This window comes from Mirounga angustirostris, unplaced genomic scaffold (assembly GCF_029215605.1).
Source record: "Mirounga angustirostris isolate CCGP_5_RB_7025 unplaced genomic scaffold, mMirAng1.0.hap1 SCAF_11, whole genome shotgun sequence".
Classification (NCBI taxonomy): Eukaryota; Metazoa; Chordata; class Mammalia; order Carnivora; family Phocidae; genus Mirounga; species Mirounga angustirostris.
The window spans coordinates 55,163,198-55,182,979 of NW_026991719.1; the positions used below are offsets into that span (position 1 = coordinate 55,163,198).

General features: G+C 40.7%; 1 protein-coding gene across 4 annotated transcripts in view; it reads right to left on the minus strand.

Moving 5' to 3' along the window:
* OPHN1 (oligophrenin 1) overlaps positions 1-11,291 on the minus strand; it is a 729,824-nt gene extending 718,533 nt beyond the window's left edge. For 2 of the 4 annotated variants that reach the window (XM_064574174.1, XM_064574171.1), the window contains exons 1-2: positions 10,974-11,291; positions 10,276-10,446 (exon numbers count right to left, since the gene is read on the minus strand). In XM_064574174.1, the coding sequence (XP_064430244.1) occupies positions 10,276-10,429 (154 nt within the window). In that variant the 5' untranslated portion in view covers positions 10,430-10,446; positions 10,974-11,291. The remainder of the gene's footprint in view (positions 1-10,275; positions 10,447-10,973) is intronic. The other 2 variants (XM_064574172.1, XM_064574173.1) reach the window with 1 other exon arrangement.
* Between the last annotated feature and the right edge of the window lie 8,491 nt (positions 11,292-19,782).

Genomic DNA, 19,782 nt, shown 5'->3' on the forward strand with positions numbered 1-19,782 from the left:
GTTAAATATTGTCTAGTGTACTGTTTTAATTCCCTTGTTTCTTTCACTATATATTTTTTAGTTGTTTTATTAGTGGCTGACCTCGGGATTACAATTACCATCTTAATTTAAGACAATCTGGTTCAGATTAATTTTAACCTAATTTAGAAAGCATACAGAAACAATGGTGCCAGTATAATTGTTTCCTCTCCCCTGCTTTGTGCTGTATTGTCATATGTATGGCATCTTTATATATCATAAGCTCATCAACATAGCTTTGTAAATACTGCGTTATGCAGCTGTCATTTAAATCAGGGAGGGAAAAAAAGAATTACTAAAAGACAGTTATACTGTCTTTATGTCTTCATATATAGTTATATTTACTTGTACTCTTCATATTTTGTACAGATTTGAGTTACCATTCATCATTCTTTCATTTCATCCTGAAGGATTCCCATTAGTATTTCTTATAGGGCAGGTCTGCTAGTGACAAATTCTCAGTTTTTGGTTCTGTTTACCTGAGAATGTCTTAATTTCTCCTTTGTTTTTGAAGGAGGAAGGATGGTTTTCATGAATACAGAATTCTTGGTTGTCATTATTTTTCTTTCAGCACTTTGAATTTCAGCAGCACTGCCTCCTGGTCTCCATGGTTCTTGATAAGTTACCTTTAATCTTTTAAGGATCCCATTTACCTGGTGAGTTACTTTTCTCTTGCTTCTTTCAAGATTCTCTCTGTCTTTGGTTTTTAACTGTTTAACTATAACCTATCTAGGTATGGCTCTCCTTTAGTTTCTCCTATGTGGAGCTTTTTGAGCTTCCTGAACCTGGAGATTAGTGTTGTTCATCAAATTTGGGAAATTTTAGGCCATTATTTTTTCAAATATTCTTTCTGCTCCTTTCAATCTATTTTCTCCTGGGACTTCCATTATGCATATCTTATATACCTGATGGTGTCCCACAGTTTCTGGGGCTCTGTTCATTTTTCTTCATTTTTTTTTTCTTTCTTTTGCTCAAACTAGATAATCTCAATCTTCAAGTTCCTTACTCTTCCTTCTGCAAGCTCAATTCTGCTACTGAACTTCTCTAGTGAATTTTTCATTTCAGCTATTTTACTTTTCAACTCCAGAATTTCTCTTGTTCTTCTTTATAATATTTATTTGTTTGTAGTGTCTCTTTGTTGATACATTGTTCTCATGAATTCCTTTAAATCTTTAGACATGGTTTCCTTTATTTCTTTGATTATATTTATATTAGGTGATTTAAATTTTTTGTCTAAATTCCAACATTTAGGCCACATCAGGGACAGTCTCTACTGACTGCTTTTTTTCCTACATAGAGGTCATATTTTTTTGGTATGCCTGATTATTTTTTTTGAAAATTGGGCATTTTAAACAATATAATGTGGGGGCGCCTGGGTGGCTCAGTCATTAAGCATCTGCCTTCAGCTCAGGTCATGATCCCGGGGTCCTGGGATAAAGCCCCGCATCGGGCTCCCTGCTCTGCGGGAAGCCTGCTTCTCCCTCTCCCACTCCCCCTGCTTGTGTTCCATCTCTCTCTGTCAAATAAATAAATAAAATCTTAAAAATATATATATATATATAATGTGGTACCTCTGGAAATCAGATCCTGACTCCCACCCAGGTCTTGTTGCTATTGTTGTTGTTGTTGTTGCTTTGTTTAGTGTCTTTCTTGGACTATTTCTGTAATGTTTGTATTCCTTGTATTCCTTGCCACTGACATCTCTGCTTGGTTAGCTTAGTGGCCAGCTAGTGACTTTTCAGAGACCTTCTTAAATGTCTTGAACCATTAAGACTGCCACCTTTTGCCAAGGGGTTCTGTGTGTATGTCGGGACATTCCCTCAACACTCAGCCAGGTACTTCACAACTCTGCCTCAAGTTCGGACATAGGGGAGAAATTAGAGCCCTCTGAGGTCTTTTCTAGGCACATGCATAGTCCTGGGCATGCACATGGCCTTCTAGATCTCCAAGAATATGTCAGAGCTTTCCAAAGCCCCCAGTGGGTATCTCATTCCCTATTTCTTCCTTTCATGTTTTTGGCCAGGCTCTTGCTTGCCCTACTGGTATTGCAGTCTCACGCAGCTGTAATGTTAAACACCCTAGGGATAGAACTTTTCTCACTGAGCTAGCCCTAAGTCAGGTGAAGTAAAGAGAAGTCCTATAAATGGGCTTTTCTAGGTAGCTTTGAGACAGGTTAAATAGCGACAAGACTCTGGGTATGTGAGTTCTTGAGGAGCTACAAACCCAGTCTTCCCCCTCAGATGCTAAAAGGGCTGGTTTCCACAGCTAAAGTGGTTATGAGGCTGTTGGTTTTCAAGGTTACCCCAAAACTATGGAGAAGGGAAAATGAGACAGGTTAAGTTAAAATGCCACAAACCCTGCTGCTACAAAGGTTCAACATCTTTTCATCAGTAAACACTCTAGATTGTTGCAAGCCTTTTGGTTAATTTCCAGAGTTCTGAAAAAATTAATTTTGATAATTTTTGCCAGTGTCCTTTTTGCTTTTACAGAGTTGATTTTCTGAGGTATTTAATCTACCATTCCCTCCAAACACAATTTTAAAGAAATCTTGCCCCAGTGTGGCTGGAAATTTGCCTACAATGAAACACACTCCTGAGGAAACAGAAGTTAAAAGAAGCAATGGGGTAAACTCTTTTTAAAGAATAAACAAACAGCTACCCGCCGTTGCTGCTAGGCTGGAGAACTGGGGAACTGGGACATAAGAGGAGGCAGAAGGTTTAGCCTTTTGTACCTTTTGAATTTTGTACCATGCTCATGTGTTACCAATCAAAAAAAAAAAAACTGTAATATACTTATAAAAGGAGATAGTAGGTACTTTAGATTTTCGCTGAAGACCCCATGAAATGTACTACACCCTGTCTGTTTCTGAGAAAATTTCCACTCATTTGAAGTATCTATTAACTACCATTAGCCAGGACCATTAACTACCAAGGGAAGGGTAGTAAGACAGGTAGCTTTGACTTACGAACTCTTCCTTTTTCAGTTCATTCTTTTTCCTATGGACAGTTACATCCCCATAGTCTAACTCCCTTTTCTCCCCCACAAAGATCCTCCTTGTGACATGTGATAGAATATACATCATACCCTGAACTTTTCACTGCTATGCTTACAATTGTAATTAAATTATTTAAATGAGCAATCAGATGTTTTATGTATGCTCCAAGAGGGAGAGCCCATAGCAGCCTTATTCACCATTATTCCCCCAATTTCCAGGATAGTACCTGACACATATAAGTGCTTAGCAAATCCATGTTGAATTAAATTGAAATGCCTTTACATTGTGCAAGGCTTTAGCACTTGATGCAAGTCCAATAAAGCATCATGTGGGCTCTCTACCCCACTAGCAAAAAAAATCAGCTCAAGATTTCCAGGGTACTCCCCTGGAAACCCATATTTCCTTCTAGATCTTCATGGGCTTTAGAAAATTCCTATAGTAAATGATTAGAGAAACAGATACCAGAATAAACAAGACTGTGGCTATGCTTTAACAAGTGAGGCTATAAAAATTAAGCTGAAAAGTAACTTCCCTTCATCACTATTAACTCTGAAAAACTTCTCTTAACAAGCAGGTTAAGCCACAACATTCCCTACCCCATCCCAACACCACCCCCCATTCCCCCCAACAAAAAACTTCTTATAAATGGTCATACTGAAAGGCTGGTTTGGTTCCCTTTTCCTCCCAAGTCCCTACAGCACTACTAGTGCAACTACTTTAGACTTTGGAATCTGGTTTCCTGAGGGCCTTCAATGAACATGGCAGTAATGCCTCCACCAAATTCCATTCGACACCGGTTAACACTTACTAACAACTGTACCATATGACATACTCATTACATTGGTCTGACTTCAGAGAATATCTAAAATAACCCCATGTGTTCTAAGGCACTAATTAAATATCACCAAGGTAATGACAGGATATCTGCTGAGAATGTATATTACATCACCAACTCCTCCCTGCACACCATGACACTATACCTACCCCAAAGGAATTAAAAGCTTTGGGTTCTCTCACTAGAGAGCTATTCAGGACAGAATGAAAGGCCATCAGGCAACACCTTTCAGGAAGCATTCATCAAGAAGATAATCAGATAAGTTAGCACGAGTCAAGTCATCTACTTATGCTAGACATATCAGTTTGATTTTCCCCTTGCCTACTCTTCCAGAGTAAAGGTGAATTGGCTCTAAAGTTTATAACAGAATCAATTTAGGCTGCTTGACTATGAGCAAGACAGTTGCAGCCCAGAAAACAGAGAATGATAAAGCCAGGAGGAATGCTAAGGCTTACTGACCAAAACTCTAATTTTACAAATGGGAAAACTCGGGCTCACAAAGCTAAAGACTTATTCAATGTCATACAGCAAGCTAGTGACAGGAGTTGGAACTAGCAACCAGGTACTCTCTGTGTCAAGCTAGAGATGGCTCCCCATTGATATTCAAGATCAAATTTGCCTCACAGAAGGAATCAATCCGTCCTTCCAAGAAAGCACTTACCAGACAGGTGCCCCAGTTGCCAAAGCAAGAGGTGAACAGATACCCCAAAAGGTCACCTTAATGTAAACATCTAAAACTCTTGTCTTTAAAAGTACAGAATATAAGAAAGTGGACATTTTTAAAGAATTTAAGACTAGGTTATAAAAGCTATAGAAATTATATGATTTCTACTTTATCAACTTCATGTACATTTTTAGTACAGAATGCATCTTTTATATTTTTATTTTCTTAATGTTTTGAAGTTTATTTATGTAAGTAATCCGTACACCTAACATGGAGCTCGAACTCATGACCCCAAGATCGAGAGCCCCATGCTCTACTGACTAAGCCAGCCAGACACCCCTCTTTTGTATTCTTTTAAAACATAAGTTTTCATTAGTCCCAGACAGCCTATGTATGTGTGACTGTACATGTACATGGGTAGGCTTAGTGATATAATTCTTTTTTTCTGACATCTGCTTTATATATACAAACATACATAATGTATGCTATCCTTGGTTTTTGAAAGACTAAAATTTTTGTTTAAATGTTTCTATTTAACTAAATACTGACATGTACACTACAATAATGTGAAAATTTATGTAGGCATAAAATAAGTTCCTATAATTGGGTTAGTCATTTCTTTCCCAAATGATTAAACCACAATATGCAATACAAAACAAAACAAAACAAAAGCCATGGAATGTTAGAGCTGAAAGTGAGCTTACAGATCTCCTGCCCAGCCCCTACCTTTATAAAGCTGCAGACCTGGGGCCCCAAAAAAATGACTTACGAAGGTCACAGATCCCATTAGTAACAGAACCATACCCAGGTATCTAATCGTCATGTCTAGAGATTGTTCCCCATTATACTATCATTCTGTCTCTGCTCATATGGAAACAGTGCCCAGTAGTGCTTCCCCAGAGAAATCTCTATCTGGAGACTATTGCCTTTCATTTCCCTAGCATATAAGCATCCAAGACTCATAGACTAATAGAGTTAGATCATCTAGCTCAGGAGTTGCAATCTGATTAAATATAGGCTCTGAATGTATTTTATTTAGTTGGCACATTAAAAAAAAAAAAAAAAGTAAAGGCCATTTGAATGGGGTGAGGCTGCTGTATTTTGCCCCAATCATTCCAGCCCTATTAACCCATTTCCAACAGCTTTATACTTTTCTGTTTTCTCCTTGGCCTCTGACAGCACTTGAACCTGTGATCCCCGAATCCGGATCAGGCACAATTAACAGCACAGCAAAGGAAACCTAGTTGATGGAAATGTGAAATATGGCATTATATTCTACCATTAGCTATTTTCATTGCCTTACCAATAAAAATCCAATTAGGGTTTTTTAGGTTGACTAGTTATATCAGAGGTCTGCCAACTACTACCAGACAGACAAACCCAACCCTCTGCCTATTTTTGCATGTCTCCCTCCCCTAGCTGAGGTGGGAATGGTTTTTATGTTTTTAAACAGTTGAAAAATTCAAAAGCAGAAGAATATTTTATGACATATGAAAAAATTTTTAAAGATTTTATTTATTTATTTGACAGAGAGAGACACAGCGAGAGAGGGAACACAAGCAGGGGGAGTGGGAGAGGGAGAAGCGGGCTTCCCGCAGAGCAGGGAGCCCGATTCGGGGCTCGATCCCAGGACCCTGGGATCATGACCTGAGCCGAAGGCAGTTGCCACCATGCCTCTCTCCTAACGAAAAACATTTTTAATATTCCCTCTATCTATAAAGAAAAATCTGAAGTATTTAACAGGTCCCTGCACAATTAAGGCCTCAACCTTCCAGTCCAACCTCATCTCCCAAAACGTCCTTCCTGCAACCTATCCACTGCAGATGACTTCAATTATCTGCTGTCCCTTTATATCTTCTAAGTCATTCCTACTACATGAAATGCCTCATCCCGAATACAGTGCAACACAGTAAAGTATAAGCAGGGCCTTTAGAGTCAGGTCTGGGTTCTAATTCAGACTCTCGCCCTTATTTGTTGAGGAAGTTACTTAGCACCTCTGAACTTCAGTTTTCTCATCTATACAATGGGAATAATAATCCTTATCTCATAAGGCTATTAAAATATTTTAATGCCTGGCACTGGGAACAGTTAAACAAGCAGTAAGTATGAATTCTGTCAAATTCCAATGCCATTTCCTCCTTTCCTTTTCCTTGCCCTCCCACCAAGAAATGAGCTCTCCTGCTGGTGTCCTGTGCCCTGATATCCACCTGTTTCATTCTTGAAATAATTTTTTTTTTAAGATTTTATTTATTTATTCATGAGAGACAGAGAGAGAGAGAGAGGCAGAGGGAGAAGCAGGCTCCCAAGGAGCAGGGAGCCCGACGCGGGACTCGATCCCAGGACCCCGGGATCATGACCTGAGCCGAAGGCAGACGCTTAACCATCTGAGCCACCCAGGCGCCCCACCTGTTTCATTCTTATGGCTCTGATCCATATCTACTGCCTTACAGGATAGTGATCTCTACCCATGTCTTTTCTCTCCTACTAGTCTAGGAACTCTCTGAGGGCAGGACCCATGTATGACTAAGCCTGCCACATCTGTGACAGCCCTGAACACAGTGGCTTGAATATAGTATGTGCACAAGTATTTACTGAATGAATGGTATGTGTTCACTGAACTATATATATCATTTATTAGGTGTATCATGTTGCCTTGTGATATAAGCAGGAGCCACGTCACTTGTTCTGAGTAATTCCTAGCCTGAGTGCTTAGAAAATATTCAAACACCACCAGGGACCAAAACTGCCAACATAAAAACAAAGGACAAACAGAAAAGCGGGCAATATGTTCACCTTTCAGAGTCATGGTGCTTTTATTTTCCACTAGTTTAAGTTATAATCATCATCTTGTACCCCAACGATTATAAATAAATCACATTTAAAGGGGGGAAATCAACCACTTCCCCAAGGGAGACATGTTGAGTATTGTTCATAACATCAATTACCTCTGAGTACAGATGTAAGTAAATCTAAATATTCAAAAGGGACCTATGTTTAATGACTAAATCATGACACGAAGTTGTGACTTAAACCTTATCTGGAGCTCTGTACAAAATCAGACACAAGTAGGATAAATGTAGAAATCCAGTTCCACCTAGGCTAGCAACTTTAACAAAAACTGCAGCTAGTTTTTGCAGCACAATGCACCAAGTTTCATTGGTTCCTAGAAACACTAGCCATTTGATTTGCTAGTCAATTTAGTGAGTTAAATGGAAAGGTGTCATTCTTTCTGACGTTAATGCCAAGCTCCAAATGCCAAAATGAATCCCCACACGTGAATACAAAATTAATCGCTGAGACATGCCAATGTAGGGAGTGACATTTTCCAATAAGATGACAGCAAAAAATATGTTTCCAACTACTTCTGCTTATTCATTTCCCTTCAGAAACCTACTGAAAAATACACACTCACCAGCAGCTACATTATTAGCCTAAAGACATATTATCAACAACGTTCTATGTTTAGCTGTTTCCATTCAAAAAGCACTTTCATAATCCATTAACTCCTTTGAGTCTCACAACCACCCTGTGAGATGGGTATAATCACCCCTATTTAACAGATGAAGTCAGCAATCTGTGCCATCTTATTCCAAGATGGCGAAGCCAAGCCACGTCTTCTAACTCCAGTTCCAGGGTTCTCTTTTCCTGTTTCCTCCACACAAAGCAAAAGCATACCTTTGTTTTGCTTCCCCACTTATTCTCAAAAAGCTAGCACAGTGTGAGGAAGTAGAGTGGGAGTATAAACATTACTGTGGTCAAGACAGTGGGAAACATCCCGCCTTTGCCTCTATCTAATCATGTTTTTAGAATCATACAACTTAAAGGAAAAGAAATGGAGTGTGGGTTAGCTGCTGGGTTTTATTTCCTCCCTGCCCTATTTTGGCTTTCTATGTATATTCGGAAACAGAAAACCACCCTGAATATCAAGAAACACCATGGGCCAAACTATTTCTTGGATCTTCCACCCATCTGCAAAGGTTTAGGCCTGCATAACTGTTGACTCTTACCAGTCTCAGTCTCAGAGAAGAAGGAAAGAGTATAAGAACCACTACTTGCCCCTAGCATACAAAAATCTGCCCTTCCTCAAACGTTAATGTTAATCTTAATCTCTCTGTAGCTGGTCACTTTTTAGCACAAACAATTTCAGCTTACCATACACTTCACAAAACCATTCCCTTCCTGGGGCTTATGATGAGCTACATTTGACTGTAGATACTACACCAAGCAGTTTATCATGAGTAAAAATTTTTAAAAATCCGAACATTCTCCCCTTTTCCTTTCAATGAACCCTCAATCTCTCTAACTACTTTTGTGGCATAACTTGCATATCTTTAACCCCTCAGTGAGTTCTATTAAGTGGCAACACACCCCAAAGCCTAGCCTATACGTCTCTAAGGATCAGCATTTCAAATACCCCATCTTGAAGGTGCTGCCAAGAGTGTGCTCTTGTTTCGACCACAATACGACAAAAAAAATTAAATAATCAAACTCAATCAAATGACCAGCAGGAACTTGGGCAATTGATATACTCTCACCAAAGTGGGCAGACAACACTGGCAGTGAAAGCACAGATTCCCAGGAGCAAAAGAGCTGCACACAAATACCAGCTGGTAGCTGTTACCACTGCACTCCCAAGCCTTTCTCCCTGCTCTTCATCGGCTCCATCTGCCTTGAGAAGGTCCCCAACACTGGACTCTGGACACAGTTTTTCGGGGATAAGCCCATTCAGAACAAAGTTATAAGCAGACAGGACATATTTACCAGTGACTCTGACCAGTGACTTTATTTTTTGCAACGACTTTTCAGCCAAGAAGAGAAAAACCTATCACTCCACCCAATCGCTATCCTCCATTCTTCTGGGTATATGTACTTTGGCACAATGGGCTGGCTTGCCTGCACTCTTGTTGGGAATATTTATTATTCTTTCTCTTACTCCAAGCCTTCTGCCAACTAGCAGAAATAAAAACTCCACACAGTGGGGAAGGGGGGTAGGGTCCCACAGCTGTCAGCTGTGACCACTGGGAAAGCCAAGCTAGATGAGGTTCCTTCGGACCAGTGGCCCTTAACCCTGGCCCTGAAGTATGCTCCCTGGGGGCTGGGCTCCTTATGCCAGGTACCAGGCAGGTCTCAGTTTCACCCCAAGCAGAATTCAGGGGCACGTGAGGCCATCCAATAATTCTGGGCTTAGACTGACTCTGACCAAAACCATAGCTCAGGACCTTAAAGGAAAAAAGTCACTGGGGCAAAGGTGCTTTCCTTAGAAAACAGGTTGATACAGGTAATTTTTTTTTTTTTAACTGCCCCCACCATCCTCCGTTAGCAACCAGAAGCCAGGACAAAACCATTACTCCAGCTGCTGGCTTCAAACCTCTCTTCTTTAGGAGGTGCTAGGGCATAGGGCAGTTCCTTGGTCAGCTTGAATGTCTCCTTACCCAAGACATGAGTACTAAACATGAGCAACAGTACAGGCAAATTATCCCTTCCGAACACCAATCTGCCAAGTAAGGATAGTCGGAGAGCAAGAGGGTCCTTGGCACAGGTACAGATCAAGTCTTACAAAGTCAAGGCCACCAAAGTTCTAGTTACAACCACCACCTTCCACTTCAACTGACCCCGCTTCCGAAGTGTTCAGAAACCCACTCGCCCCAGAGAACTGGATTGGGAAGCACCGTGAATCCTCCCTTCCCCTGCGGTGTGGAAGAGCTTAAAGGCCAGAGCCACTAGCTCAGGGAAACAGCTCATCCATCGAAACCTTCCACTTACTTCTCATTGCGCTGATAAGCGCGTTGCCATCCTTGATGACGTCCTTAATGAATTTATTGGTTCTCTCCAGCTCCTGCTCGTAACACTTGAGCCTCTCGCGGAAATCGGGGCTGTCCAGGTAGCAGTCGCTGAACTCCAGCGGGGGATGCCCCATGGTTCTGATGGCGAGGGCTGAAAGGAGAGAGGAAAGACACAAAGACCAAGAGCATCAGCGGCACAGTAGGGGGGAGCAGATGGGAGGAACTGAGCGCGGGACCCGCCTGGGAAACTCGTAGCCTCCCTCCCTTTGGAGGACAGGTACCTGTTCCGTGGAGATTCCTGGGTAAAGCTGGCTGGTCTGTGCCAGAAGCGGGCGGCCGGCAATTGCTTCAGATGACACAGAAAGCTAACTAATGCAGCCCGACCCCGGAGGGGTTCTGCCTAGCAAGCAGCATGCCCCCAAGGCATTGCCTCCCCCGACAGGCAGCCCAGCCTGCCTCCGGAGACCAGCGGGAGTCCTTCCTGAGCCACTGCAAACGTGACACTTCGGCCCGCCCGGGGTGGAGGCTGGGGTGGGCGCTGGTCCTGGAAGCCTGCTCTCCTCGCTCCTCGTTCCCGAGCTAGCCGAAGATTTCCTTTGCCGAACTCCGCGGGCAACCCTGATTGCACTATCCCCTCCCCCTTCTTAAAGCCAGAGCTGCCGCCCCGCCCCAGCGAACCTTTGTGCCGAGCCCCAGCCCTCGGGCTCCTTCTTCGGCTGTCTTCCTCGCACCCTGGGATTGCGTGACCAGAGTGTTCTCGCTCCCAAGAGTTCTTCCTGGTCCAAGGGAGCCGGCCTGCTGTCCTGTTAGGCGTCGGAGGGGTTAAGCCCCGGCGGCAATTGAGACGTAGCCTTCCTCCCGAGACACCCGAGAGGGAAGAGGAGGGCGATATCGCTGCGCACAATAGCTGCGGTAGCCTGGCGCTTGCCTACGGAAACTGGGGAGCAGTCGGCGCCCTAGGACTCCAGCTGGAAAGCGTGGCGGCCTGGGAGATGTAGTCTTTCCGTTTCTCGCCCCATGACTCCTCCCTGCGATCTCCCCACCACCCCGCCAGGGCGGAGGCTCTCCTAGCAAGACTTTCCCAGCCTGCCCCAGGCTCGCTCCCCAGGCCCAGCCTCGAGGGGCAGGTGCGCCGCACTGGAGCCTAAGAGGAAAAGTTTCCGAAACGAGCGAGAGAACCCGGGAGGCGTCGGTTGTGGGAGGCCATCTCTCACTTCCCATTACTTGGCTGTCTTTTTTTTTCTTTCTTTTTTTTTTTTTTTTTTTTTTTTTCCTTACTCTCTTTCCAGCTTCCCTCTGAGGGAGCAACTTCCTTTTCCCTTCCCTTGCCCATTTGTCCTGATCCCCGTGTTTGAATTCCCATGGGCCCTCGACCTGGACAACCTCAAGGGTTGACGCCTACTCTAGGATCTCAATGTTAGGCTCAGAACCCCCCGCCAAAGGAAGGGAGGCCATAATTAGGAATTCACTTTATTCTGAATAGGACCTCAGAGCATGGTTTTTGTGATTCAACTCATTGCATAGGTTGTTCATTAAAGCACATGATTTTCCATGTGTAAGTGGAAAACCTAAGAAGAGGATGTTATAAATTGTCTTGCAGCTTGGCTAAGAGACCTTTTGTTCGTTGTCCAAGGTGGGAGAACTGGGGTTACTCTTACAGGTGGATGCCTTGAGATTAAGAGCAGCTTCGCGGTGGAAAATCGTGTGTACGTGGGCAGAAGGATCCATTTTTATTGTGGAGAAGTGTTTAGATTACATGGCCCTGTGAAGAAAGCCAAGAAAAGCCAGAACTGAAGGGGGTTGTAAATAGGGTAATAATGGCTAACCCACCTGCATGGGTGTCCTATTTCTGCTGTAAAAAATTACCACAAACTTGGTGACTTAAAACAACATGAATTTATTATCTTAGAGTTCTGGAAGTCAGAAATCCGAAATGGACCTCACCGGGTCAAAACCAAGATGTCAGAGGGCTGTGTTCTTTTCTGGAGGCTCCAGGGGAGAATCCACTTCCTTGCCTTTTCCAGCTTCTAAAAGCTATCCACATCCCTTGCCTCATAGCCCTCTTCCTTCATCTTCAAAGCCAGTAATGCCTGATCAAGTCTCTCCCACTGCATTGCTCTGACGCTGACTCTCCTGCCCACTTTCACTCATAAGAACCCACCAACTAACTCAGGATAATCTCCCTGTCTCAAGATCCTTAACTTAATCACAGCTGCGATTATTTTGTTTGTCACATAAAGTAATATATTCACAGGTACCAGGGATTAGGACATGGACATATTTGGGGGCAACATTCTTCCACCCTCCACACAACCTATAATTCTATAAACCCATTTCACTAACCCTCAAAACAATCCTATGAGGTTAGTATTCTTACTATACCCATGTAAAGATACCTGAGTTGAACAGAAGTTAAATGACTTGCCCAAAGACACACAGCTACTTAAGTGGCTGTGTTTGAACTTGAGCCTAACCTGGCTGGTTCTAGAGGCACTGCTCTTAACCACTACACTATACTGCAGTTTGGTAAAGAATCCAGTGAAGAAACGCCTTCAGAAAATTAATGAGTAGCCACGTCCCAGGGAAGGATTTTATTGCCTACTCCTTTTATCTTTATGAGAAAATGTCCAAATTGGGCTTTTAAAACACCGATGCAGGTACTAGAGAAGGTGCCCAATAAATGGGTATATGGTCTTTCATTCTAGCAAGGTTCCTTATAGCATTCATTCACTAATTTGACAAGCATTTATTGCATATCTGCTATAGGCCTTGACTTATAGTCTATACCTGTTTTCATCACTACGAATACTACCACTGACATTATTGATGTTAGGTACACTCTTACTTGTCTAACTTCCTATACCCAAAGTGTTTTTACAATCATCTGTTTTATCCTTTATCTAGACAATGAGGCTAAAGTGCAGAGGAAATCAAATGCCCCGGATCAAATACCAAAGAAGAAAGAGGATTAAAATGAGAACTCAGTCCTCAAATAATAGCTGCGTTAACTGAGCATTATCCTAGATGCTTTGCACACATTATACCTCACCCTCACAACAACCCTATAGGATTGGGATCTTCAAACTTTTATTCACATAACCCCTAGAAGAATTTTGAGAAGCTATGTACTCCCTCACATATTTTTAGGTTGACATCTAAATTTTTCATCATGTTTAAATAGTTGCAAAAGGTAAAATATCCAGTATACTATACATATTGACAACTTAAAATAAAACTTTTATATTATGCTTTTAAAGATTTTCATTGGATTCTAAATACCAGAGCAATTTGATGCCCACTATCAAACATTAAACACAAAAGTGTAAACTTTCCTTTAACCTTCAGAAAATTTGCATCATTCCTTTCTTCTCCTTGAAATCAAGTATCCATTGCATTCTCCCCACAGAATTGTATTCCATCATAATAGATTTTTATACTTGAAAGTCTTCTATTGATCACCATATTGAATTTCTCTGCAACAAAGATTTGTCCATAAATAGAAATTGAATTATTTTTATTTCTTTGTGATCATAGCCTCCAAGTATAAAAAATCTTCTGGATTCAGTTACAATTGCAATTGTGATGCAAACACAATAGATAAAAACAGCATGAAACTCTTATATATTGTGATTATTATTTTTTTCAGATCTCATAAACTTTATTTGTAACAACATGCCTCAAATAGCCATTACACAATCAGGGTAACCTGAGATCCAACATCAAGGTCATAAACCATCCTATCAATATGAACCATGTAATAGGATTGTGCTGCTATCCCTAGGATATCTTGTTCCACGGATCAAAGATTTGAGTCAATTAATGATATTGTTTGACTGGGAAAGCCTAAGTGTCATTCAGAGGTTTTTCTCTTTTTAAGTTTTTATGTAAATTCCAGTTAGTTAGCATACAGTATAATATTAGTTTCAGGTATACAATATGGTGATTCAAAATGTCCGTACAACACCCAGGGCTCATCACAAGTGTACTCCTTAATCCCTATCACCTATTTAATCCATCCCCCCACCCACCTCCCCTCTGATAACCATGGGTTTGTTCTCTGTAATTAAGAGTCCATTTCTTGGTTTGCCTCTCTCTTTTTTTTTCCTTTTGCTTGGTTGTTTTGTTTCTTAAATTCCACATATGAGTGAAAGCCTATGGTATTTATCATTATTAAACTTAAAACATAAACTTTATTGGAAATGCAGCTCTTAGTGAGATGGATGGGGAAGGGGTAGCACAGGGCCTTGACTTAAAGAAAATTCCTGGACATCAATTTTTGAAATTGTTGCCTTGCTTAGCACCAAGGGTTTTTACACCCTGAGTCAATGTACCTTAGTAAGATTTTTGACCTTTGAAAGGTATGCTTTCATTTTTAGAGACTTGGAAAGGGAAGTAGGAAAGGCAAAGAGAAGGTGAGAGAAGGCAAATAAGTTTTTTTAGGAAGTAGTACTAAAGAAAGTTGAGGATTTGGAAATTGGTCCCCTTTCAGCTTTATTCATAATTACCAAAACCTGGAAGGAGCTAAGATGTCTTTCTGTAGGCAAATGTATAAATATGCTATGGTACATCCGTACAATGGAATATCATTCAGTGCTAATAAGATAGGAGCTATCAAGACAAGAAAAGACATGGAGGAAACTTAAATGCCTATTAGTGAAATAAACCAATCTGAAAAGGGTACCTACTGTATGATGCCAACATTATGACATTCTGGAAAAGGCAAAACTATGAAGACAGTAAAAAGACAGGTTGTGCTAGAGGATATGGAAAGGAAGGAGAGAAATGAATAGGTGGAGTAAAACAGGATTTTTAGGGCATTGAAAATACTACGTATGATGCTACAATGGTGGATACGTATCATTATACATTTGTACAGCACCAAGAGTGAACCCTAATGTAAACTGTGGACTTTGGGTAATTATGATGTGTCAATGTAGGGTCATTAACTGTAACAAATGTGCCACTCTGGTGGGAGATGTTGATAACAAGGGAAGCTGTGCATGTGGGGGGGTGGAGGGTATATGCGAAATCTCTGTACCTCCCTCTCAATTTTGCTGTGACCTTAATATTGATCTAAAAATAAAGTTTTTAAAAAATGTTGGGGGAAACAAATCCCATTTCCCCTATTTCCTGTATGTAAAGGTAACACCACCTCTACAGTCTTAATGCAGGACAGTATCTCTTTCCTAAGCAGTCACTCTATTTTAGCTGTGATGCTGTGGAAAGAACACAGAGCTGGAACAATATTGGTCATACAGAGCTGAAATATGGTCTAGCTCCACCCCTTAGAATCTCAGTGACCTGAGTAAGTCATGTAAACTCTCTTTGGAATAATATCTTCTTCAAAAGTTTTTTTTTTTAATTTTATTTATTTATTTGACAGAGAAAGACACAGCGCGAGAGGGAACACAAGCAGGGGGAGTGGGAGAGGGAGAAGCAGGCTTCCCGCGGAGCAGGGAGCCCGATGCGGGGCTGGGTCCTGAGCCGAAGGCAGACGCTTAACGATTGAGCCACCCAGGCACCCCCAAAAGTTTTTCTAAGGATTAACTATAGATAATATATGTGGAAGTACCTGGCATATAATAACTCCTCAATAAATGTTGGTTGAGCCCAAAGCTTTTTCATTGTTCTTGGTCTGATGGACAGCATCAGAGGCAGAGAGAGTCAGATTGCTTACAATGATATTCCTAGAAAAACATTACTATTTATATAACAACACAACCTGATCCCTGTTCATTATCATTATAGGAAAACAAAAAAACATGCTCAGAGAAATTTACATTTCAACTAATACAGAAACTATATCTTGGTTTGTGGTCTGGTTAAATATGCTTCCTCAACTTTCAGGACACTCAGTCCACAGCATAACAAGGCCAAGACTCCCTTTCAGGTTTTAAGAACCAGAACCTGAAATCCCCAGGAGTTAATCATTTGAGTGGATTACTCTAAGGTGGAGTTGCAGGACAGCTATTAGTCTCGACACTGTTCAGCTCAGGTCCTCCAGGATAGGAGCTTATCAACTTGATGTGTCTGTCTGTCTGTCCCTCATGTTGGAATCAGAGCCATAACCCTTTAACCCAATGAAGCAGATCAGCCTCTTGTAAATTTAAAATTGATTTCACAATTTGCAAGATATAAGGAGTGGGAAAGTAAAGAAACCATATGTCATAGATTTTTAGGAAAGGCAATATACCTCCCTGAGAAAATCAAATAAATATCCATAATTAACTTAATATGCCAACTTCTACTTCATCTCTCCCATCTGGGATCACAGCTGGCTTCATTAAAATATTTCAATACAGTGCTTGGTAACCATTTGCTCTTATCCACATGTGAAAATATATGTAAGGAAGGTTTTTTGTTTTTGTTTTTAATGCTCTGGGCGCCTGGAAAAAAAGGTAATTTTCCAAATGACATTTTAAGCTCCAGTAACTTATGAGATGTGTTTTAAGAGAGTTCTATCTTGAAGATATAAAGTAATATTTTATAATCCTTCTGCTTCTTATAAAAAATCTTAAAGGTGTTTGTTCTAAAATGTTACAGTTCTTCTTTCACAAAAACATAGAAAAGATACAGAAGTTAACTGGGCTGTATCAGTAACGAGAAACTAGAGGGGAAGCAGGAGTAAGTGGAGGGCTAGGGGGCAGCACGGGTTGATGACTTCTCTTACACCAGGCACTTTACATAAATATTCTCATTTACTTTGCATGACAACTCCGTGAGAAAGGTTCTATCGTCACCTTCATTTTGCATATGAGGAAACTAAAACTCAGAGGAGTTAAGCTACTTGGCCAAGACATTAAATGATGTACCAGAGATTTAAATCCATGTCTGAATCTGAAGCCATTTTTTTGCCATTGCATTACAATGCTTTCCAGTCTAATACATCAATATCTAATCTCCATTCCCTCCTGTTTATGTGACTGGGTGTACTTAGTACTGTAACACAGAAAAAAATAATTCAAGGTCATTTGTTGGTAACTGCAGCAAATAATTTGAAATTATCCTAGTTTTAATATTAACGAAGTTTTTATGGTGAACTTCTTTGAAGACAGCTGACAAATCTGGCTCCCATGTTACATATGCCCAACCTTCTACATTTTCCAGACTTGAACTGCATGGAACATAAGACAAGTGCATATCAGCTTCCCAGCCCCACCGCATGGCTAGCTTGCTCCTAGTTCTAGCCTAGCCTAAATCCTGTATTATTGTTGGCACCATTCCCAAGCCCCAGCCTTGGCTCTGGCCCATTCGCTGTTTTGACTAGACTTGGCCTAGTTTCTTTCCTTAGCCTAGGCCAAGATTTTAGTAGCTATAAGTGGCAAACGGTTGAAGGAAGGGAAAATCCTTTTCCATAGTTATCCAGATATCCAACGCTCCACTTAACTTCCCTCTTCAAGTCTCCCCTTATGATGTTTCTTGGTGAAAAAAACCATCAACTTATAGCTTTAAAATTGTAATCTATTTAATCCATGTGATTTACTATCCACCAAAATTCTTTATTCCTAGAATTTAGCATTTTCATCACACTTTCATATCAGCAGGACTATGTCAAAGCTGTCTATTGGTAAAGATCTGAGGATGGTCTCCTTGTGGCCGTTTATGTGTCCATTTTGATTCTTAACTAGCCACAGTTCCAAAAAAAATCCAAACAGAGCCTATTTCAATTCTGAGAGACATTCTAAGGATGATGAAGGCATGGCTGTTTACATTTAAACTCCCAGAAAGGGGTGCCTGGGTGGCTCAGTCTGTTAAGCATCTGACTCTTGGTTTTGGCTCAGGTCATGATATCGTGGTCATGATCTTGCTGTCATAAGATCGAGCCCTGCTTTAGTGCGGAGTCTGCTTCAGATTCTTTCTCCTTCTGCCCCTCCCTGCTCAGACACATGTGCTCTCTCTCTCTAAAATAAACAAATAAAATATTTTTTAAAACTCCCAGAAAGATACCAATACCCACCATTCCAGTACAGCCTGCTTGCCTACTCCATTTTCTAACATCTTAGAAGGTAGTATGATCTACTGAAGGGCCAGAAACTTTCCAAAAATGTCTAAAGAGTCCTACTAAATAGTGGAACCTAAGTCATGATGTTCAACTAATGTTTCTTGAACTTTGATTCACATAAGAATCACCCAGGGTGTTTGTTGAAAATGAAGACTTTCCTGAATCCCTCTCCCAGAGTCTGATAGTATAATATGGATTCAGGTATGGGTTGAGGCCAAATAATATGAATTGAGGCCCAAAAATTACAAGGAATCCAAAAAATGGAGGGAGAGGAGACCTAGGTAAGTTCTTGGGAAATCTTAATTTTAAACAAGTACCAACATGTGGTTTTGTTGGAGGGGGTCCACAGTCCTGTCATCCAGTCATTAACATAGGGTTTTATCTATTAAAAACTGGTTTAGACATGACATTCCTCCTACAACAGTGGTTTTGATTAATAACATGAGTGAAAGTTTCCACTCCTCATTTTGGCAAAAGTTAGACTTTCTGACTTCCGTGGCAGTTCATCTTACACTCTAAGCTAATAATTAAATAAATGTGATTCAATAACTGTGGCATTTGTTTAACGTTTTGTATGCGGTCATACACCGCATACTCATTTTTACTCATATCACATAGCACATTACCTCCTTTTTTAACAGAATTACTAGAATAACTTGAGAAAAATAAAACAACTGAGATATTTTCCAACAGGTTTCTGGCTCTGAGGATGATAAGACATGAGGAAGCCTTCAGACAATTGAGGCTAGCAAGTTATTTTAGTTTCTCTTAAAGTAAAACAATACAAGATAAAACATATGATTCTTTCTTTAAATCTCTTCCTTTTTTCAGAGTAAAACAAGCAGTAGACAAATGTAAAGAGGAACATGTCACTGACTGCAAATGGATATGTATTTATACTTCAAGTAAAATATTAAGATATAGAATGAAGCATTTTAATAATTCTAGAGCAATATAAATTGGACCGTTACCCACAAATTTGCAGTAATTTTATACTAGCAACTTTATAAATGGAAACATCACACCACGAACATCAAGATGGTTGTCTAAAGAAGGGAACAGTGCAGTGGCAATGCTCTGGCAAGGTAGCAAGGGGCCAGTACCTGCCAATCATGCTTTCTCTTTCTCATTGTTAAACCAACATTACCGCAGGAAGGAAACTGGTTTCAGAACTTTACTAAAAATGAATTGTGGGTGAATTTGCATTTCAACCTTCAAAAAGCTTGATTAGACCACTAAGTTACTCTACTTTCTATTCTCAAAAACAACATTGAATTTTAGGTTAATAATGTTAAATACCAAAAGGTAAATAAATACTAACATTTACTGCGTCCGAGGTACCTAGGAATATCATTGCCATTCCCCAGATGAGGAAACTGAAACTTAAATAGATGAAGTAATTCGACCAAAGTCACACAACTTGGGAGTGTTTGAGCTGGGAATCAAATCCAGCTGCTGGGACCCCAGGATTTCATTCTTAATTTC